The sequence below is a fragment of the Colius striatus genome, chromosome 19 (assembly GCF_028858725.1).
Source record: "Colius striatus isolate bColStr4 chromosome 19, bColStr4.1.hap1, whole genome shotgun sequence".
NCBI classification, from domain to species: Eukaryota; Metazoa; Chordata; class Aves; order Coliiformes; family Coliidae; genus Colius; species Colius striatus.
The window spans coordinates 5,252,146-5,275,671 of NC_084777.1; the positions used below are offsets into that span (position 1 = coordinate 5,252,146).

The 23,526-nt window shown below is 44.5% G+C and overlaps 1 protein-coding gene across 1 annotated transcript in view; it reads right to left on the bottom strand.

Moving 5' to 3' along the window:
• Positions 1 to 264: 264 nt before the first annotated feature.
• The window catches only part of ABL1 (ABL proto-oncogene 1, non-receptor tyrosine kinase), a 33,516-nt gene continuing 10,254 nt past the window's right edge, over positions 265 to 23,526 (bottom strand). Inside the window, exons 2-10 of the mRNA XM_062011966.1 lie at positions 22,674 to 22,969; positions 16,444 to 16,716; positions 12,522 to 12,606; positions 11,981 to 12,158; positions 9,682 to 9,866; positions 7,457 to 7,609; positions 6,804 to 6,893; positions 6,328 to 6,492; positions 265 to 3,974 (exon numbers count right to left, since the gene is read on the bottom strand). Of these exons, the coding sequence (XP_061867950.1) occupies positions 2,275 to 3,974; positions 6,328 to 6,492; positions 6,804 to 6,893; positions 7,457 to 7,609; positions 9,682 to 9,866; positions 11,981 to 12,158; positions 12,522 to 12,606; positions 16,444 to 16,716; positions 22,674 to 22,969 (3,125 nt within the window). The 3' untranslated portion in view covers positions 265 to 2,274. The remainder of the gene's footprint in view (positions 3,975 to 6,327; positions 6,493 to 6,803; positions 6,894 to 7,456; positions 7,610 to 9,681; positions 9,867 to 11,980; positions 12,159 to 12,521; positions 12,607 to 16,443; positions 16,717 to 22,673; positions 22,970 to 23,526) is intronic.

Sequence of the window (23,526 nt, forward strand, 5' to 3'; positions counted from 1 at the left end):
CAAGATTCAAGTCAAATCTCTGAAATCTCACTGAAGACAATAGCAAAGTCTTTGCTTCAACAGAGGTGATGACACAGTCTTTACTCAGCACTTTCCCCTCTCCTGGCTTTCCAGAGCCACATCAGAAGGACATGGAGAGGTGCTGCTGCCGTGCTGGGGGCCCCAGTTAACCACCCAAATGGGGAACCCCTCCTTTCAGATGGCAGAACCACGGGGAGGTCATTTGAAGAGCTTTGCTGACAGACAAACACAGGCCTTCCTCAACATTGATTTATTTTTAAATATACTACACAAGAAGAGACTGGAATAAAAAATAAATCAAACAAAAAGCAAAACAGAGAAAGAGAGGAGGAAGAATCGAAAGTCGTGTACAGAAACAATCTGCACTGGACTGAGTTAAAGGGGAAACAACCCCCTCAGGTATCACAGAGATGAAGGACAGAGCTATTTACACACTGTAAAAAAGACAAGTCTACAAAAGTGTGTAATAACGAGATACAAATGTATAATATAGTGGCACAATATGTTATCAAAGTAAAAACAGTACCTCCAGGAAAGAGACAGTCCAAGGGTTGGGGTTTGCTTTTCCTTTTCTCCTTACATTTTAAAGGCAGCCTGTGGCAGAAATGTGTATTTCCTTTTGGACATGTCATGTGGTAAGTCATGGCTGTTTGTGAGGGCGAGCAGTGGCGTGAACACACACGAGTGAAGTACTAGAAATCATATACAAAACAAACAGCTCCCAGGAGAAGAGCATAAAATACAATTGAAGGCAATTAGTGTTTAAGATACACAAGAGGGATCACAAGAATTACAGGGGAACAGGACATGGGAAATGCTTTTCTTCTCATGTTTGGAACTGTTAGGAGGAGTTAAATTGCACTGTTAATAGCCCTAAACCTCGGTTCTTTCACTATTGTCACGAGTCACAGTTAGTTCCCAGTTGTGTTGCGTTAGTTGGGAAGGTCACAGGACCTTGGAGAGGAAGGCCAGGAGTCCTGCTGTCAGTCTTTTGTGGCAGTTTCCTCGGGAGATGCTCCCAAGAGAAGTGTCAGTCTTCACAGGTCCTTGTTTGATGCTGGATGGAACCACACTGGCATGAAGGTAGTGATGGGTTTAAGCCCAAAGTGCTGCCATCTGAGCTCGTGAGAAGGAGTTACAGCACTGGCAGGCAAAGGGAGACACTACAGCCCCCCCCCCCCCCACAGCACAGGAAGGGCAGAAGCCACATCCCATCTCTGCTCACAGATCAAGAAGCTGGAAATTCAACTGGAGAAACACCAACTCTCACCCACCTGATGTGCAGGCTCAGCCAAGACAACTGCTGGATGCACCGTGGTGTCCCTGACCTCACCCTAAGCCATTGCCTGCTGCTGCAACCCTCCTGTCTTTCAGGGAGCAATGCCTTGCTCAGCACCAGCCCACTGCTCCCAGGCCTCTGCAGCTCTCCACCCAAACACCATCCTGATTCACATTTGGTATCAGGAGAGCACGACAGCACATCCTCCTCCAGACCTTGGCCAGCTCCTCAAACAGGCTCCTGTGCCACCAGGTGCTGTCTGCAACACCGGCAACCACAAGCAATTCATTTGGGCTCAACAACGTTAAGAAACGACTGAAAACACAGAAACAAAGGGCAGCAGGTGGAATCACAGGAAGAATTTGGGCAAACATCACTTGTAGCATTGTCAGGAAAAAAACCCACCCCAAACTTACATTAACAATTTTCCCCCCTTCCCTCCCAAGAGCCAAATCTGTTGCGTTAATGTCAGGTAAATGTCAGCCTCAGGCCAAGGACATGTGCTGCAACTCTCCCAAGAAACACAGTGGGTGTATTGCTATTCCAACACTCATCCTTGTGTATGGTGGGGCAGAGAGAGGGGATAAAAATGCAGTAGAAAGCCCTCCTGAGGAGGATGGCATCTCAGTGTCCATCAGTCTGGCTTCAGTCCCAATGGTCTGTCCAGACAATAGAATATTAACAAAAAGGCAAGGCGTGACATCAGCATTCAGACTTGTAGTCCACAAGGCAAGAACTCCACAGATAAGATGATTACAAGTATATGAAACACAGGGAATCTGAGCTAAGAGGGTGGAAAGTGCCTCTTGAACACAGCCCTGCCCTTTGGAGCTGGGGCATCCAGTCACAGCCTGTGTCTTTGCACAGCCCTAACCCGAGCACCCCGGTCCTTTGTCAGTCCACACACGTTACTCTCTCCACAGTTGGCTTTGGCCCATTGTGATTTCTATTTTTTATTCTTAACCTGGCTTCTGCTACCTCTGAACAATGTCACTGATTTCTTTCACTGAACTGAGGAGTTTGCTAAAGTCCTGGGTGGCTGCAGGACCGCTGCCAGCTGTCGCCGGGCAGATCTGAAGCTCCCTTAGGTTATTCTCCAGCTTATTGATGGCCTCCCGAAAGGCAAATTTGTTCCTCATCTGCTGAATGGAGTCCACGTAGCTCACACAGAAGGTGTAGAGGTTCTTGCCAGCCTCCAGGACAGCGCTGTGGCTTGCCATTTGTTCAGAGTTCTTGCTGATGGCGAGCCGTAGAGCCTCTGTGCTTTCCAACACCACCCCTTTGGTGATGGTGCCGCTGGCGATCCTCTCCGGGGGCTGACGGGTCTTCCGCAGCGACACCCGGGTGGATATGAGAGGGATGAAAGCTGTGGAGGACGGTTGGTCCCCACCTGGGGCAGAGGGTACAGATGAGGAAGAGGCAGCTGGGGTTGCTGTGCTCATCAGCAGCTTTGAAGAGGACTGTGGCTTTGGTACAGAGGAGATCCCCAGCTTCTTCACACCTTCCCCTGACTGGTTTGACTTGACAGCATCACTGCTTGCAGCCTCTCCAACCTGAGTCAACTGTTTGGATTTCGGCCCAGACACCACATCTGCTGCTGCCTCATGGCTGGGACTGAGAGAAGCCTTCCCAGGCTTGCTGAGGGAGGATGAGGAGAGTGGAAGCGGAGGGGCCGGTTTCAGCTTCGATAACTTCCCTTTGTCCTTCCCCGCCGACTCTGAGCTCTGCTTGAGCCTCCTCAGTCGTGACTCTTCTGAGGAAGCCTTGCTGGCACCCACGAACCCAGTGGGGTTGGGTTTGGCAGCAGAACCTTGGTCCATCATCACAGTGGTACCTAAGGCACTGGATTTGACTCCGTCGTCCTTGTGGAGCACGCTGGAGGAAGGAGAGGCAGCGGGTTGCCTACGGCCAAGTTTTGGCGTCAGGGTGGGAGGGCTGGAGCCAGGGCTCGACTCTGCATCTTTGAACACATCATCAGTGGTCTCTTCATTCTTCTTGAGCAGCCGTGGAGGAGGGGTCACCGTTCCCCTGACAGCAACGTCAGCCTTGGCCTCGTTCGCCCGCTTCCGAGGCAGTGCCGGCTTCTCACTCTTGTGTCCCCCAAACGTGGAGGAATCAAACTGGCGTCCCGTGGACTGCAGATCCCGTGGCAGAGTCACAGACTTCCACTCTGTGTCCTTTGCTCCGTGGGGCACACAGGAGGCTGAGCAGGACCGTAAGAAACGCTTGTTGGAGTTGGAACTGCTCTCCTCTTCGCCAGCCACCCCTCGACTGCTGCTCATCGTGCTGGATTTCTTCCGTAAGTGGGGAGATAAGAACGCAGAGCTGCCAGCCACAACCCCGTTGGTGACACCAGCCCCGTTGCTTGGGCTCTGGAATTTGGAGAGGTCACTTGCATCTGTGGAGGGTGTGATGAAAGCTCCGTTGCCAGCGTCCCTGCACTCCTCCTCCCCAGCCACCCTGCGGTCTGAGTGGCCGTCCATCTCTCTGAAGGAGCTGCTCCGTTTCGGAGGGGTAGGGGCAGTCTTCTTCTTCTTCTTGATCAGGGCACTGAAGAGGTTGTGCTTTTTGTCTTTTGGAAGCAGCCTCTCATCTTCATTCAAGTTGCTCTCCAGGGCCACCCTCTCCTTCCGCGGGAGCAAGGGAGAAATAGCAGGTTCGTGATCCAGAGGGTCTGCAAGGGAAAGAGGAGACTCTACTGAGCATTGCTTCAATAGCCAGAATAGTTTTCTTCCAGATCAAACCACTGCAGCACCTCCAAAAGCTGCAGGTTCTGTAAAGAGAGACAGCTTCAGGCCAGAAGGAAAAGCAAGTCCAGCCACACTCGAGCCTGGACTGAACGTGGTCCCTAATCCTGCATACATTCATTTCTGAAGTGGCCTCTACAAGGCTTGGCTGCCAAACCGCTTTCCCTGTGGGCTTCTGATTGAAACAGCAACATAAAACCCACAAAACATTTATGTTCCAATTCCCACCCTCACATCTGGAGACTTGTCTAAACTTCACACTGCAAAGAAGATCAATACTAAGAGGCCTTTGCTTTAGTCCCTGTGCTGTTGCTGTCTTTTGAACAGGAGACCCTCTGAATTAATAAGGTATCTCTGTAACCCACCTCCATCCCCAGTGTCCTTGTTCATTTAGATTCTGACACTCCTAACCTCCTTTCTGATATCATCCTCTGTGGGGAATGGGAATCAACTTTTGCACAAGCAGAAATGAAGATGCCCCTCAAGAGATGAGCACTTTGGGTTGAAGATGGATGACTTTGTACAACAATGGAGGGAAACGGCGGTAATGGCCTCCCTCAGCAGCACGGCTCCACGAGGAAACCATGGGGTGACCCTTTCTCCACTTACAAGAGGTATTTAAAAATGAATAGAGGTTTATAAGAAATTTATACAGAGCCCTGAAGGTCTCTGTATTTGACTGACAGAGGGTCTCATTCCCAAGCCAGGCACTCAGATGCCATTCTGATTCCAAGGAGGAATGCCTTCAGGGCAGCACATACATTTACAGCTCGACTAGGCACTAACAAGGGAGATGAAGCAGAGTCATAGGGGAAAAAGACAATGCTTCTTAGTCACATATTGGTGATCATCATGCTACGGGTGGGATTTTGGTTGAGAGAATCTGAAAAAAAACCAGCTGTGTACTTTGAGAAGAGAGCAGACTTCCACAGAACCACACACAGTGAAACCATTCCCACACAACAACTTATGGGCACCTGGACAACCAGCACTTTGGCAAACCATAGCCCTTCTGTGCTCAGACACTGCAGAGCTGTAGAGATCCTGAGAAAACTAGCAGCCTGCATCAAGCTTCCAGCTGCTGGGCTTGCTATGGAAACACTGACAATTGAGGGGGAAACTGCAATAAAACTTCAATGTGAAATATTTTCCTTCACAATGAAGAGGAAAATGACTCCCAGCATAATGTTAAAATGATATTATTCCTGCTGCACTGGAATCTCTCAAAGCTCTTAAGTACTTAAATGAAGTTCTTTTACTTCAAAGCTTGTAATACCAGGCAATTTTATTTCCTATATATGGTAAATAACCTTCCTTTCTAACTCACTGATACTTTCTTTTTACAACATTTTACATCCCTTCTTTTTTCCCCCCTCTTTGTCTGGATGTACATACATCCACTGAACCAGGTACTACTGGGTGAATTTGACATCACACAAAAAAAGCCACTCACATGAATGATCAGAAAAGGCAGCTTCAAGAGCAGCTGAAAAAAAGCCACTGTGTTTTGTTTCACCTTATTTTTTCAAATGAACTAGCCACATATCTATTGCATGCAATGTTTTACCACTGCTTTTATTATCTCAGAATGGAAGGTAAGTTGTTGAAGAAACTGACTGAAAGGGAGTTTAATTTCATGGAAGATTCTGTAAATACCTCTTTGTCCCTTGCTGAAATTATATTTGGTACCTGCCATGAGTAATACTCCTCAGTGCTGCAAGCACAAACCTGGTAGGATGAAACAGTAAAGAAACCTCCCTTATGGGGCTTGCTAAACCCAAGCAATCGTCCTGCTTTAAATTATGCAGTGTGGTAGCGTAAACTGGCTTGAACACAACAGATTACCCAGCACTCAGATGCAGTGGAAGATCCCACTGATAGCTCCTACCAGGGAAGAGGAAGAGGGTATGATCAGAGAGCTCCGTGTTCAGGCTCTGGTCTATAGGGAGCTGCAGGCAACAGCCATTAAGTTAAAAGAACTCCTAAGGCTTCTAACAGCAGGTATAGTGCAATCCCTCAGGCAGGTAAGGATTCATACTCCCAGCTGCTGTGTGTGTCTGGTATCCAGATTAACAACCAACCTTTGCAAAAAATAATAAAAGGGGTTCTGAACCCAGGAAAGCAAACTCAGCAGCCTGTCACACAGAAATGCAATACTGGTACAGAAAGATGGCACCTGATATTAGACACAGCTTTTCCTAGGTGAAGACCTGCAGCTGGACATGCATTTTGTTTTCCTCTGTATTTCCTGAAGGAATAATGACTTTAATTAAAACCTACCACATTCCCCCTGGCCACGAGCATGTGCAGTCTCCAAGGCCTCGTTGGCATCTTTGCTTTCAGCAGCTCTCCTCGATGTTCGTGTTTTGGTTGGTAACTCTGGGGCCTGGAGAAAATTGCTCACCACACTCCTCATGCCCTTCTTCCCCAATTCCTTCTCCACCTCTGCAATGCACAGAAAAAGAACAATCACTACCATCAAGAAGATAAAAACTATGGTACTGTTCAGAGTTAACCTCACAAATGAAAAGCAAACATAAGATAGAGTTACCTTGATGTTGTTTAGTCATTAGGCCCTTTAAAAACCAGATGCATGCCCATACACAGCCCATATGCAAATGCATCCATGCTTTCTATACCACTCATATGATATAGGACTGAGTTTCACTGCAAAGCAGTCTACATGCAGAGTTAAGGATGCAGCTGGCCCTTTTCCCAGCCCTGGAATTGCTGGTCCGAGAGGGACCCAGACCTACCATCTGATATGCTGGATTCCTGAAACATCGTTTCAAAGGCCTGATGGATCTCTGCAAAGGAGGGTCTGTCAGAAGGGCTCCACTGCCAGCCTGAAAGAACAACACTGCTCAAAACCTCCCGCCAGCATTAGACATTCAGAACATCACACCAAGAGCAGCTGGGTATCACAGTTCCTTTTGTGTAAAATGGGTGAGAGAAAACAACGCCACGGAAAGCTCACTCAAAGGGTGCTGGGTATCTGCAACCACCATCGAGCCAAAGTGACTCTGGACAAAAAGGTATCCCGCTGTAAGGCCACAGTGGAAGAGTAACAGTCAGTCCCTTAAGAAGCCTAATGAAGCTCCTGCTTCATCCTTACAACACAAGCTTTTCTTTAAATTGTCAGGAAAAAGGCGACAGAGAAAACATTGAGCTGAATAAGAAATCTCTCCCCCAGGGCTATGTGCTGCTCCCAGTAGAGAATGGCTGATTTCACAGCAAGTTCATCCTCTGGGGAAGGCAGTTTTAACCCACCGCTTCTGCACAGCATTACACCTTCACTGGAACTGGCAGAGGGCTTCTCCTGCCTTGCTGGATGTTTCCAGATCCTGGCAGTTTTCCTGCACCTCTGCAGAGCTAAAAAACAGCATTTGCAAGGCTGAGGAACACTTACATGCTCTCATGAGCTCATAAACTTTCTCAGGACAGCCTTCAGGGCGCTCCATACGATAGTCTTTCTCCAACAGCTCATAGACTTGAGACAGGTCAATCCCAGGGTAAGGGGACATGCCATAGGTTGCAATTTCCCACAGCAGAACACCAAAGGCTGCAGTGGAGAAAGAAAGAGGAAAAAAAATAAAAAGGGAGAGGGGGAAGGAAAATCAATAAGCTTTGTTTTCATCTTGAATTTGAGAGGATGTTTAGTGGGAGTAGTCACTAAACACTGCTGCACACTTAAACCAGCTCTGCATGGCTCAGATCCCATGCTCAGCAGTAGCTTAAATGTTAAAGAAGCGTAACAAGGCTCTTCGTCAGCACAGACAAGTCTCCTGCGATATGACAGGGTAGAATTAGACTAATTTTCAATGTATCAGTTGTCTCAAACCTGAACGCCTTGAGATCCTTCAAGTCCTATTAAAGGCACAATTAAGAGACTTCACAGTGGATTAGCTGAAACCATTTTGCTGCTGCACTGCAGTCTCTCCCTCAGTTTGACAGCTCCCCAGAGGACTTACACATTTTAATAACTCAATGTTTTTTGGGGTGCCCTTGTTTAGCTGCAGTGTGGTCCAGAGGGGAAGCCTGGGAGGCAGCAGTGAGAGGAAAGCTTCAGCAATTGCTACCACCAAGACAGGGTGAGGGTGAAACATTTTGGTGACAGGGAAAAGCTGAAGAGGAAAAAGGAGAGCACAAAAAGGGTCTTGAAATGGGCAAGGCATTCAAATCCTAGAAGTCAGTGGGGATGCAGGTCAGCCCCAGGGTCAGGCAGCTAACCCAAGAGTCAGGCACGCAGAATAAACTCGACAACAGTTCAACAACCTGCATGTAATTAGTTCAGTCACCCTATTCTGTTCTTAACCTGAAGAGAAAGCGATTACAATTCTGCATAAGTAAGGAAATCACATCACATTACATGGTAACACCACCAAGGGCAATTTACATTAGACATTTCTGTGCACAATTTTCTTTGATTGCCGTCCTGAGGCAGTGAGGTGAAAGTGTCTAAACTCTGGCGTGCCCAGCAGCAGCCATGGCCCCTGGGGACAACTGGCTTGCTCTAATCAGATCCCAAAGTCCACTGCCCTCGCTAGGCAAGGTTATGCTCACTCTAATTAAAGACATCAAATACCTCTTTTGGATCTTTCCTCCCTAAATTTCTACTATTGAAATGCAACATGGATCCTGCAGCCACCACAGCAATACAGCAGCACCCTTGGGACTGGCAGATACCCAGCAGTAGCCACCACCAGCACGTGCAAGGCCAAAGCAGAAGAAATATCCTGGTCAGATCCTTAGAAGGGTGCTTTGGGTTTTCCTCCCCTGTCTATAAAGCACTTTGCATCAGCCACCTACTTAAAAGTTTCTTCAAAACAAAGCCTTTCTCTGCAGTTTCCCCAAAACTCCAGAAAACTGAATTGCTGCTTCACTCCTGTCTGTTGGTTTATATATAGAAGATGCTCAGGATAACATTTTCCAAGTGCCTTTGGGACCACATCCCACAAACTTCTATCTCCTGTCACTGGGCACTTTTGAGAATTTGACCAACAGAGATATAAAACCCAAAGAAAAGCTGATAAAAAGCACAATGAGACTTTCTGAGGTCAGATGTGATAGAACGTAGTTCCATTTAGCCACGTCTGCTCTTATCACCAACACCTCAGGCTCTTCAATAACCATTTGTCATCAAATTTTCTTCTCATCTCACTCCAAAGATTATTCTTTTAAAATGCAGAAAGACAAGCTTGGAGCTATCACTAGACAGATACACACTTAATTAAAAAACAAAAAGGATCAGATTCTCACTGTCCTCCTCAAAGCAGTTACAAGGGTCCTGGCTATGAAACAATCTATTGCTTCATAACCCTGTGCCAGAACTCTATCAAGGCAGTAGTACTGGTGCCCTCCAGCCCCATTTCATGCATTCCTATAAACACTACAGTATCCTTAATTTTCTTATTTGCTGACAATTCAAATGGCTACAGTCAGGTCAGCATCCTCAGAGCTCCTCTCAAAGCCTGACTTAGTGGAGATTAGTCCCTGCACTCTGACAAGCTCCCAGAACAATATGGCTCATACCAGGCAATGTGCTCCCTCCTGAAATGCTTCACAATGTCCTCATTTCACAGCCTGGGTAAAGAAGTCTATAATCTGCATTAATTCATACATGCAAATTCTTACCCCAGACGTCAGATTTAATGGAGAACTTGTTGTAGGCCAGGCTTTCTGGGGCAGTCCACTTGATGGGGAATTTTGCTCCGGCGTGGGCAGTGTACGTGTCGCCCGTCATGAGCCTGCTCAGGCCAAAGTCTGCCACCTTCACCAAGTGGTTCTCCCCTACAAGGCAGTTTCTGGCAGCAAGGTCCCTAAAAAAACACAAAGAACAGTCTATTAATAGTCTTTACCATCTCATTTTTAACAACAGCAAGGAAACCTGTTGTTCCTGAAGAAACCTGGTCCTGTGTGTGATTCTTTTGATCAGAATATTAGACAGAAATGATGTAGCTGTAGGCACACATGGAAGAGGGAGAGTTATTTTCCATCAGGCTCTGTGAGACTGCCATCCAAACTTTATTTTTTATTTTTTTTAATTTGAAGTGAAAGCTTCAAGAAGCCCCCTCACTTTCAATAAAAGCTGCCACCCTCAGGATAAAAATAATTTAAAGAAATGTCAGTGCTGAAGTTATCAATAGCTGAGGATGAGCACTGAATAAACCAAGTCTCAATGCCTTGCTTCTTGCCCACCTCTCTAGCACTTCGGTCACCCCAGCCAACACCAGTCACTCTCCAGAACTCCTTTTCCAGTCTTTGCTCAAGCACCAGGTTTAGCTCACAGCTACGCTCTTCTTTCTCCCAAGCATATCACATTTTACAACACAACCCTTTTGGATCATGTTTTGGCCTTCAAGCCTGTTGTAGCCTCTGCTATCAGCACCTATGTTTTTAAAGGACTGGGCAATAAGCAAACAAAGCTTTTTGTCCACAGTTTTCCACCTGCCTCCCATCCCTGGCAGGTGAGAGAAGTTTGCCACTTCCCTGGCTCATGCATGTTGTTAGCACCCTCAGAAATGCTTCATGGCTGTAACACCCAAAAGCACAGAAGGACATTTCTCCCATTATTAAGTTTCGTTAAAAACTCTCTTTCTGATTATGTCACATTGAACTAAAAACTGATTCTACCAGAAAGCTTGAATGAGATCTTCAGATAGGAGGCAGACATTGCTGTTTCTTTTCCCTGTTCTGCTCCATCAGAATCAATTAAAAAAAATAAAGTACATCTTACTAGATGCCCATTAAATTCTCGCAGTGTTTTAGAACACGCATTCTTATCAATGCTGATTACTACAATGTGTCTAAATAAAAGCCCCTCTTCATAATCAAATTCCTCCTCCTTCCTTCCTCATTAAATGAGGTCACAGCCCAGCATTTGAATCCTTGGATGTGAATTGTGACAACACTCTTAAAATAATTGGGTAGGTGGGTATGGGGGTGGCTGATAAGGAAAAACACTACTATTTATTTTAGATAAATGGGTCATCAGAAATAAGAGGAAATGAATGGGCGAGCAGACAAATGGGATCCACACAAAGCAGTTTTGAAAAGTCCACTTCCTACAGGCTGAAGGGATGAAATACTCTCAACAGAGCAAATCAAAGGCTGGAAATTTTAATTTGCAGCATCACCGTTCACTTTGTTGACTGACAGAAGCATTTAAACAGGCCTTCCAGGGAGCAAAGGCAATGCACGGCTTAGAGGAGCACCTAGAACTTGACACATGATCTTCATATCTGTCTCTATGAAAAAACATGTGATAATTTCATATTCCAGCTAATTGGGCAGGAAAGGTCACGCTGTGGCACAGAGAGCAAACCGAATCAAGCTCAGCCACTCTCGGACCTTTGTGCAGGATGTGTCATTATATTGCTAGGAGGCCATTGCTTCAGATGAAGAATGCAAAGCTCTAGCCATAATTGCAGCACACTTAAAGGTCAGAGTCTCTGAGACTTTTAAGACTGCAGAGATGCTTATTAGAGTGAATATGCAATCTGGACAATAGTGGGAAACAATCCTTACAGAAGATGGAACAAAAAGCATAACAAACAAGACATGGAGTAAGAAGACACTAAAAGGGTTGGTTTGCTGTGAGCCCTTGCACACATCCACCAACTGCAGCAGTTAAGGAAGAGCAATAGCTTATCTGGTCCATTAAGAGCCCATTACTTTGTGAAGTATTTACAAAAGGCCCTTGCCCAAAATATACAAGTACTGATATGTCTTTCACCTGCAGCCACTCCAAAGGTAAAAGAAAAACACTGGAAAAAAAAGAATTAGGAGACATTCTGTAGGCAGGTTAATGGATTGTACCAGAATACAGGGCACTAGTGTGTTAAATAAGTCTGAGTGATAATCTAAAAGGCAGGGAGATCAATCAAGGGATGTTTTGTGCTGGAGATTCAGAGGTGCTCACTATCCTTCCTACCTGTGAATGAAGTTTTTCTTCTCCAAGTACTCCATGGCTGAGGAGATCTGAGTTGCCATGTAGAGCAGCACCACAGCGTTCACCTCCTGCCGATTACACTCACGCAGATAATCCAGCAGATTCCCGTAGGTCATGAACTCTGTGATGATGTAGAAGGGAGGTTCCCGTGTGCACACTCCTGGGGACCAACATAAAGTTTACAATGAATGCTTGAGAACATCAGTGAATCTTCAGGTCTTGTCCTCTAGGCCAATTTATGGCTCCAGAAGGTAGAAATATGGAGCTCACAGAAAGAATGAGTTCATCTTGGAATTGGTTAATAGAGGGGTTTAATTTCCTGCTGCAGGCTCTGGCAACTTAAACATTAGGGAGATGAGAACATTAAAAATCATGTATTAGTGGCACAAATTGTGAATTTTGCCAGACAATAAGTGTCTGTAGTTAAAGCCTTGGTGGAGTAAGCAGCTTATCTGCTCCTTAACATCCATATCGGCGCACAAGGGTTTAGTTCAAATCCCTCTGCTTGGTATTTATCACTTACCTAATAATTGCACCAAGTTCGGATGCTTGATCTCCTTCATTACTGCAGCTTCTTTCAAGAACTCTTCCACCTCCATGGTATCCTCCTGCAGAACAATGGTAAAGCTTTGGCAAGAACGGCTTGCACAAAGGAGGAATAGATTTTTGTATGAGGACACAAAAAGAACTGCAAACTGACAACATAAGCCACAGCTCTTTCAAGGTATTTTTTTTTCCTGTAGCCACATCACAATGCCAAGGAGTTGGGAATTTAAAAAAAAACAGGTATATATTTTTATCATTCTTATTGTAAAGGAGCTGTTTGGGGCAAGAAAATCCATCTCCCTTTTGTGAAAGGCCTCTCACAGGACCACTCGAGAGTTGAAAAGCAAAAATGTGCTTGGTCCTAACAGCAAAAAAAAAAAGATAACATGAAATAAAAAGTACAGAAAAGCAACAAGACTGAACATAAAAGGAAGGAGACGCCACAATCAAATGCTTGAGAAGCTGCTGCTGAAATAAGGGCCCCCAGCTTCACTGGGTAAGAGCAAGAAACCTCCCCTTTCAGCCAGAGAAGCCTGCCCCAAGGCAGCCACACCAGAACTGAAAGCCTGAGGTCCCACAGATTTCATTTCTGGCATTTAGAGACTGACCCATGACGCAACCATTCTGGGCAGATGTGTCACTACCTATTTGTTGAAAGCCAGAAAGTTGCTTGGCACAACACAAACCCAAGGAAGACAGAATCTTGCTCAAAAGACATCTTTTCTGAAGCAAATATGCCCCAAATGGCCAGAAGGGCAAAGTGGTGCAAAAAATACAGATCTGCTCCTGAAGCAATGTTTCTTTCTATATCCATATTTTCTTTTCATTGATGGATTAATGTTGACAGGCTACGTGGATGAAGTGTTTTAAGGAAGGATTGGAAAGGATTTACTGCTGCTGGTGAGAATGATAACAGTGGGCTGCAGCTGTAAGATCCAGCCAGCTCGCTGCTCTGCAGTCAGCAATGAGAACATTTTTCCAACAGTTTCATTCAATCATTTACTGTTCTTTGCCAATTAGCTTGATTGGCAGCTGTGATTTGCTGAACACACTCTGTCAAAACTAATAGCCCAAAGGTCCTTGTGAGTAGAACCTTAAATTGTTTTCTTTGGCGAAAGAAACTGAGTTAATAATCCAGGTTGCAAAATAACCCTAAATGTGCATTTATCTTATGCATGCTATACAAACTCTGAAAGGTTGCTCCTCTGCATAGCTGTTCCACCACTTTAAGTCTCTTACCTCTCAGTGACCAAATCAATAGGAAGGACACATACAGAGAACTACCAGAACAATGGTCTCTCTGAAAACCTCATCTCATGCAAAGGATCAACCTTAACCAGCTTCTACCCTTCTCTGAACAAAATCCCGAGAGAAATAAACCAGCTCTGGCTATACAATATTTTCCTGGCAGAGCACAGGAACATGCCATGGCATTGAGGGCCACCAGAGTTACATGTTGCCTAATTTAAAAGACAGGCTTCCAGGAAAAAAAATAGATGCAGACTCAAGGTGTGCAGGAAGAAATGTGTTGAGATGACCAGCTCACAACACTTCAGCCGTTAAACAGACCTCACAGGCTGGGAGCTTTGGCCACAGTCACAGAAGGATGAATGGGTCCAACACTATGCAGGTCACAAAGCTCCTCTCCCACTTACTGCAGCCAGTGCCTACAACATGCCCTTTTCCAACAACATCACGTGTGAAAACACACACCCCGAGTGCCTCCTGTTATGATAACAGGCCCTTATAAATACTGACGTGTCCTGTGCAACTCACTGAGCTTCCAACGAGATATTTTAATGGGAAACATCTAAGCACCACAACATTGTCTAGCACTTGCCAGTTAAATGCAACTGAGGAACAGCGTGTGCTGCTTTGATTGCCTTCTTGCATGATCTGGAGCTTTGTGCCAGCTATGAGCTACATTTATAGACACTTGATAGAAAACTGAACAACAAATGGGTGTTTGCAAGCAGTGCTCCTCAAAAAGAAGCTGCAACAATATTTTCTCCCTCTCTTTCAGATTTCCCTTTCCCTTTATCTTTCCTACAGAGCTATCTGAAGGAGATGAGGGAGGAACAAGAAGAGACGTATAAAGTCTTGAAAAATATTCTCAGAGGAAAACAAAAGTGAGTCATTGGAATGTTTGTGCAGAAGCTGCAGAGGGCTCATTTTCCCCTGTAGAAATGGGATATAAATGTGATTTTTAAATGTTTCCCAAAACTTTGAAGAGAGCCATAATCCCACCTGTCAGGTAACAGGTTCGTGGATTTAAGGAAGGGGGATTATAAATTTGCTTTTAATGATGGGTTTAGTGTGCATAATTGCAGGTTGATGTGCTCCTCATCTCTCTTCTTGGTTATTCTTACATTCCCCAGTGAAACACATTGCTCCATACAACATTCTGAACCACTTTTAGTCATGTTTCATTAAATATTTATTTGATATATTTGAAATAGCCATGGTCTGTATTAAGTTTCTCCCTCTACACAAACAAATTGTACAAGACAATATGCAATTTGCCTTTGGTGATGGGTTTTAGAGAGAAGAGAATGAAAGCAACAACTACAGTTTGAAGCAAATTGAGAAGTCTGAAGACATCAGGCATCCTCACACTGCAGCCAGAAGTAAGAAAGGAGATGCTACAGCAAGTAACGTTCCAGGAAAGAGTCTCTCCTTTCCACTTTGAACAGGCACATTTTGCTCAACCTCCCAGCTCCATCTGCATTGCAACACTCCCAAGCAAGCCCTGTGGTCCCCAGCGGGCTGGATCCGAGCAGGGATAACACTAGGTGTCACTAGCTCCCTGTGGAAGTGGGCACTTGGACTCTCCTTTGCTGGTGAGCAACACCAGGAATCTTCAGAGTACAGAAAAGGCCAAAATGAAAATACTTTCTGCAGCCATAGCAACCCAGAAATACCGAGGTAGCCGCTGCTCAGAGCCTAAGGAAGCAAATGTGTTCCTCAAATCAAGGAAATGTTCCTCCTCTGACACTGAAGCATCTACCCAGTTCTCTCCACTTCAAAATTTCCATTGCAAAAACGAAAAAGAAACAAACAAAAAACCCTGTTCTGTTTGTTTCTGGAAGACCAAACCACATCCCCAGTCAGGGAGAGAGAACATGGTGTCAAGTTAGCATAAACTCTTATTAAGCAATCAAATGCAATGTGTGGATGGTGCCAGAAGATCTCAAGACATTTTTATAAACACAAATGAATTAAGCAATGACCTTAATGAACTCACAGAGCATTATTTGCATTTCAAGAGACAAGGAAACCAAGACACCAAGAGAGCAGAGCCAGAAACAGAAATGATTATCTAGTTCTTCATTAAAGCCACTTATAAATTTTAACATATTTTAAGCTTGGATACACTTTTTCCTCCCCTTGTATCTTTTGATAAGAAGCAGCTGTGAACAATCGCTTCAGGCTTCCAGGTACACAGGGAGCTTGTCTTTTGGGAAAGATGCCACATAAGACAGAAAATCAACACATGCAAAGCCTCCCTGAAGCACAGACTTTGAATTTTCTGTTGACTGACTCACAATCCACAATTTTCCTCAATCCATCAGCTTGTGTTAGTGTGCTCGGCTGTGAATAGCTTTGCCTCTGCCACACCCTGAATGCGAGACATTGCAGCGCTATTTACTTTTCTAAGGTTTCACCTGTTTTCAAGTCAAAGTTGGGCTGTTAACTTCCCACCTTTCTTGAGATACAAGTGTTGCAGGTATCACATAAAAACCATAATAGGATCAAGCTCTCAGAAATACTCTGTTCAGAGAAAGGAGTGGCTGTCAACATCCTCAGCTGTCTAACCAGGACTGAGAGCAGGCAGCCAGCTTTAACTCCCTTCCTGCTGAAAGGAGTTAAATGGGAATGCTCAGAGATTTGAGTCCTACCTTTAGAGTCTTCACAGCCACTGTAAGGTTGTACTTCTTCCAGACTCCTTCATAGACCTCTCCATACTGCCCTCCACCAAGCTTGTGTTTCATGGTGATGTCAGTTCGTTCTATCTCCCATTTGTCGTAGTTCGGGGACACGCCATAAATAGTGGGCTTGTTGCGTTTGGGCGCCGGGTAGTGCAACGTGGTGATGAGCCCATCTGCCACCGTTGAATGATGATGGACCAGCTCTGCTAAGGTGTTAAAGCGGCTCTCTGAAGAGACATACAGCTGGGGACCAAGGAGAAAGAGAGAGCTCATTCACACAGAGTATTCACACAGAGAAAGTACATGATAACACTGTGAAAGCAAAGTATCTCATTGCTTCTACTCCAGCTGCAGCACTATGAGCTCCATGAGCTCTGTAACAAGCTCCCAGAGCTGAGAACAACCAATGCTTGCATGGGAAATGCACGGATTTGAGTGAAAATACATGCACTTGGCTGAAACAATATGGAAGGAATGACTGCAAGTAGCACTAGGTCTGCATGCTGTTGCTTGAAACATCTGTTTTCAAAAGGCTGGTCAGTAAAGATTGTGTCAACCTTGCTGTCTTGATGCCATTATTACTATTTGAGTTGTTACATTCTGACCTGCCTAAAATCTCCCTGAAAACCAGTGTCTTCCCTGCTTTTGGTCTAAGCTTCTGCACAGTATTTTGCATCAAATCGGACAGCTGGACCAATCCATTCTTGTGATGGGCACCAATCAATAACACAGAAGTAAAATCATTACCACTGAATGAGAACCTGCTGTGCAGCATGGTAATCTGTATTTGTTACCTCTTAGACATTTATACAGAAGATCCATTTTAAGCCTAAAAGCCTACTAAAGATAATGGACAAGTGACTCCATACCACCAGAGCTTTGTATTTCCAGTTTTCACACTCCAGCCCATCTTCTGCTGGGCAAGGGGACAAAAGACAGTGATTTAATATTTTAGAAACTGATGTTGGTGACACCTGAAGGGGAAATCTCTGTATCAAAGTGCAACAGTCTATGCTGGACACAGCACACAGAAGATGGAAGAGCTCCATTCTTCACAAAGGCCTGAGGTCTGGCATGGGACAATCTCACAGGAACAGCAGCACTGTGTTAGCCACCCACATTTCACTCACACACTGTGAAGTGAGTGTGATGCACTGGTCCTACTGTGCACATTATATGCCAGTAACTATGATCAAACTTCCCAAATGCTTCTGACGTGCTGGACACACACTCAACAGTTTGTGGCCATCTGTCTGGGATTTCGGGAGGCCGGGAAGCTGACGGGGCTGCCAGGCATCCAAAAACCCCAGACTTAAGGGTGAAATTCTGCTTCTTCCACCTAGACAGAATTTTTGGATGGAAAAACAAGAGGTATCTGTGAAGCTCCAGCAAAAGTATGTCCAACAGACAAGGGAGATGCATTTGCATGAGAAAACAAAAAGTTTTCAGGGAGAGACAAACCCACTCTCCAACTTGAGTAAAGCCTTTGGACTGGAGACTGGTAATTGCAATATGCATGCTCCTCCTTTGCAGGCATCTCTTTAACCCAAAATGGAAACAAGAGCCATTGGAAAAGACCAAATATTCTGATGCATATGAGAGCACAGGCACCATGTAGAAGAAAAGGTGAGTGAAAAGAGCAGTTCTCCCTCTTAGCATCCAAATCCCTACTTAAGTTTATGATGATGAGACATATCATGGACTTATTTGACAGAGCTATAGAAGGTAAAATGCTCAGCTCATACACACACAGTGTAACCTAGAAGAGGGGAAAACACACACACATGTGAATGACCCTACAGATCAGCCATAGACAGGTTGGACTGCTGCAAGGTACAGGCTGTCATACATACAAAAAAAGCAACTATGCTGTAGAAATCTACCTTTCCACTGTTGGGAAATCAGAGCCCCTAGTTAAAATGGCATTTTCTCTGGTGGCAATACCTTGGGGAAGTGGGAGAACATGTACAACCTGTCTGTAAGCCACTTGAGCTAAAACCACGCCATTAATTACACTGATGACAACAGATATGCTTTGGATGCATAAGGCCATTCAGAGTGGAGGGTTTTGTACCCTGGCCTGGAAAAAACAAACCCACTTTACCTTTACTCTTGTTTTAATTTTGCTATAGTTGCTGATAAAAAACCCAAACCTCTCCCATGGAAACTTTATCCCTAGAAAATAAAGGCATCCTCCTGGGGAACGTGTTCTCAACCCTCTACCAAAATGAGTCAAGTATTCTTTGACTAAAAAGCAACTCTATGGTAAAGCAACTCTATGACGAAAAAAAACCCAAACCACCTTCCATGGTCAAAGAGGTGAAATCACCTTAAAAACTAAGAATAGAAAAGTGACAACTTACAGCTGCATGGCTTGGACCACTGAGTATTAGCCAGTACAATCAAAATTTAAAGCAAGCCATACTTGTTTGGGAGTGATTAGAGGCAGCATGAGCAGTTTACATGATACATTGTGGGCTGAAATATTAAAGTATGGATGTAGAAAATTATGCTGAACTCCAGGATCACTTGGAAGGAATAGAGAAGTTTACAGAAGAAAGCAGCCTGTGCTTTTATTATGGCTTATAGCTCATGATGTCAAAATGTCATGTAAATTAGAGATATCTGGATGTTGTGTGACAGATTAGGTCATCTTGTTATAGATGCAAAAAGGATGTTAAATAAATGTCCAAAGGTTTCACAGCAAACACGTAGCAGGATGGTGAACAGAAGTCTGGATCACCCTGTCCAGGCCACAGGACAACACTCCATGCCTTAACACACATGAATTTTCCCATGTACATTTTAAAAAACCCCACATGCACCCACTAAATGTGCTCATTCTGTTGGCAGAGCTTTTCTAACCTCTCAGTGACTACATCTCAACACTGGCTTCTGATGGCCTTACTTCCTATCAGCACTACTAGAAATCAGACTTATACTGTGTTTAAATCTTCAGCTGGAATTTGAAGCATGTATCATCAGCAGATGAAGCAAGAGGCAGCTATGAACAGCATGCTGCCCAGCCATTGCATACACACTCTGGCTATTCACTGCAACCTCCCTTCTCTGCTAACCCTGACTACCAAGCCTTAACTCAAGCTGCTTGCTGGATGATTTCCCCCTAGAAAGCTGCCTGTTGCTGCTAACTGCACTCATACAGAGGTAACAGACTCAGCATTTCTGCAGCACATGAGGTGACATGGGGTTTCTGACACTTTGTTTCCCAATTAATTTGTTGACCTATTATTTGGGCATTTTTTTGTGTATTGGCAGTCAAACTAACACCAGTTCTGTTCCAAGAGGCTCTGTTTATACAAGTTATCTGCATAAATGTAGCTTCTGCCACCAAAACACACCTTTCCTGACTGGCAGAGTTAAAATTGGCCCATGTTAACCTTCAATGCATCCATAACCCCATGAGATTCCCCTTGTCCAGTCAGCAGACAAAAATGAACATCCACACAAAAATCCATGGAGATCCATGATAAAGGAGTGAGTCTACATTCAGTTCAGCCACTGGAGATTTCAAGAGACTCAAGCAAGACCTGTGTTCTTAATGCTGAAGACAGCAGGATTTCAGGAACTGGCTGGACAACGCTGTTTACTCAGTTGGGTTACTCAACAGGAGGCTTTGCCTCAAGTACCATCAAGTCAGGAAAACCAAGTCCTCTGTACCACGGAAGTGGTTTACGAGATGACTAGCTGCACTGTGCCAGTGAAATCAACAAAAGCCACTTTTAATGCCTTCCTTAAAAAAAAGACCCAAATATTTAAAGGTGGCCTGAAAAAAATATGATTCACTAAACTGAGAAACAAAGGAACAATTACCTGAGATTTTTTAAGGTGTTGAACCTCAGTGTATCAACGGTGACAAAATTAAGACACCCCCATACCCCCCTCTGATCTTTTCACCAGACTTTCAATTTCCTCTGGGTAAGGCTGTGTGATGCACAGCACACCTCCAAATCAAGTAGTTTTACACAGGTTTCTCCAATAACTTTCTTCCAACAGTGTGTTCTCTCAGTCACAGGATATGATCCCACCAAAGCCATTCATCCTTACTGCAGCATCTGAAGATATTAAACTCCCTGGACAGGCTGGCTAATGATACAGCAGGCTGAGAAGGCCCCAGGTGCTAAGGGAGTTAAAGGAGCCTTCCTTCTTCAGAGCCATGCTCTGCTACAAAGTGGGTAATAGAGTATGACATGAGCAGCTCAGAGCAAGGAACCTGCTCCAGTAATCTCAGTCTCAGAGAGGAAAAAGCAGGGATATTAGCTGTTCTGCTTCCTACCTCCTCAGCTTTTACAGCTGAGGACAGGGTGGTGAAAGAGCACAGAATCCCTCAGCCCAGCAGCAGAGCGGGCAGCAAGTCTGCCACAACTCACTGCCCAGCTCATTAACACAAATTGAAACTGATGTGGTTCAACACACCAGGCTGCAAACTGCAACGCCTCATGCATGGATATGGCAAACCATCCCTTCTGCAGGGATGCTGGCAACAGGGAAGAACTGTGGCTACCTCTTTGCTTGCCCCTGCACAAACAGCCAAAGCCCAGAAATCACAGCTCTTGGTCACTGCTGCTTCTTGTTGTATTTCCAACCATCAGCTCTAGATCTGCTTTAGTGAACTGTGCTGACCTGTACCTTTTCTCAAAAACACCAATTCAAGCAACTTCATGGAAAATGAACAGTTAACCTGGCTAATACAGACCTGAAAGGATTATTGCAGCTCTGCAGAACTGGTTTTTTGGGATAAAACCAGCTCTGCTGGGCTGAAAGCCTTCAGATGCCAAACCTTTTTACAGCTCAAATGAAGAACATGTGCTATCGCATCATGGACACATGCTTATTTACACCAGCTGAAGGAGGCCTGGGTTCAAAATGTTCACATATGAACATTGCTCATCTGCCAGCATCAACGTGAATAGAAGGAATATCAACTACAGAGACAGGAGGAGGAATTATTCCAGGTTGTCATGTAGTCTTCCAAGTATGCTGCACATCAACATTTCACAGTGCTGATTTTGACCACAGAGTGTGAGGCTACATGGGAAGGAAAAGGGAAGAACAAAAGCACCATGACTTGGAAACACGTTGTCTTAAATAACATGGGCAGAACTGTCTCAATAACAGTCTGTTTGCTAAAACAGACAAAACATATTTCATTACTGAATAAAATCTTATTAAAGGTTGTAGACTGATGAGTCTGATACACAGGAAACACTACGTACTGGTTCCCCGTGTTTTCATACTGAAGATTTTTCTGTCAGCATTGCAGTAAGAAGAATAAAGCTCACACAGGACAAAGGAAAATTGCCTATGATGAGCCACTACTACACTTTGGTTTGGTTTACTTTTCCTCCTTTTGATGCACTGTAATGGTACAGAATCTATCATCTACTAGATGCTGGCAAGAAGAGCCTCAGCAGCCATGCTCCAGACACACACTTCAACTTCTGCACAGGATCTAAAGAGACACTGCTTAAAATAGCCTTGTCAAAACTCAAGATTTTCCAAAATCCAATGCCAATAGAAATGTTTCCATGAAATTCAAACAAAAAAAATCTGTGGAAAACTACACTTTTTTGCTAACATTTCTCTGCAGCATCCACAAAGCACAGCATTGCAGCACTGCTACAGCACACAACCATCTAGGGGGAAGGAAAGAAAAAGAAAGAAACTAGAGACATGGCCCAAATAGAAGTGAAAGTGCCTACCCGACTCCAACGATCAGGCTGAAATACTGTAGAGAAATCAAAATAGTGGTTAAAAGTGCTGCAGAATAGCTCAAAAAGCATTCTGTTCCTACTATTTACAGGATTATTAGCAACAGGCGCCAGCTTTTCTGATTTGGCAGTCAAAGAGATTATCTTTTTAACATATGGGACAAGAATTCATCCTCAGAACCTCTTATTAATGATACCTATTACATTCAGCTCTGATGTAACTCTAGTATCCTACCTTAAAGTGCTTTGCTACTGAGCTGTATTATATCTTACCAGAAGTTTGACAAAGGGGTTACACTGTTATGTCACAGCCATGTTGGCATCTCACAGTCTATTGCAATTACAGAGGATGAACATTGTTATCAGGATTCAGAACTGCTTAATTCAATTGCTACTACTTGACCTTGTACAGTCAGTGGACAAAGCGTATGACAAGGTTTTCCTTCAAGGTTTGGCCAGGGTGCAGCCTACCTTTCCATCAGATGCAGTGTTTATTCTGTAGTGGTACACCCTTCCTTCGTATCGCAGTGAAATAGATCTCTGTCCTGGACTGCTCTCGCTCTCTCGCACAAGGAAGCTGCCGTTGATGCCGCTGCTCAGAAGATACTCAGCAGCGTTACGTGACACTGGTCCATGATACCAGGAATGCTTCTCCAAACTATTCACTGGAGTGATGTAGTTGCTGGGCACCCAGCCTTGTCCGTTCTTCGTCTGGGCCTCGCACCATTCCCCATTATGATTGTAGCCCAGGACACGGAGCTTTTCACCTTAGTGCAAGAGGAACATATATTTACACATGGCAAACCTGGGGGCTGAGGGCAAAGATGGGTTCTGTCTGGCTAACAGATCATGAAATAATCTGTAAGAACGGATATCTAACTGAGCAGGAAGCATGTCTGTTTCTTTCAGCTTGAGTGGACCCCTCAAAGCCAAATAAAGTTGCATGCATGCTTGAGGAGTTTGATAGGCTCTTATGCAGTTCCACATTAGTCTGATATTGCTTAAGCTTAAAAACTGGATCCAGCAAATTTTATTTGAACTGAGTTGGCTTGATGGGGTTAGGAAAGAACAGGAGGAAAACAATTAAAAAAATAATTTCAATTAGCAGGGTGAGCAGATGTGACTTGGAGTACACATAATGAACACAAGGACTGAACAAGAAAACACTGTCTGTATAGTAGTTTTTTCATATGGACCTGTGTTTTGGAGAACTAGGAAAATGATAGAAACCAGCTTCTAAAATCAGCTTAGTTTAATTTCTCAGTTCAAATTCTTGCTCCTAATGGAGACCTTAGGCTTTGGCAAACAGTTTCTTGCCCAATGA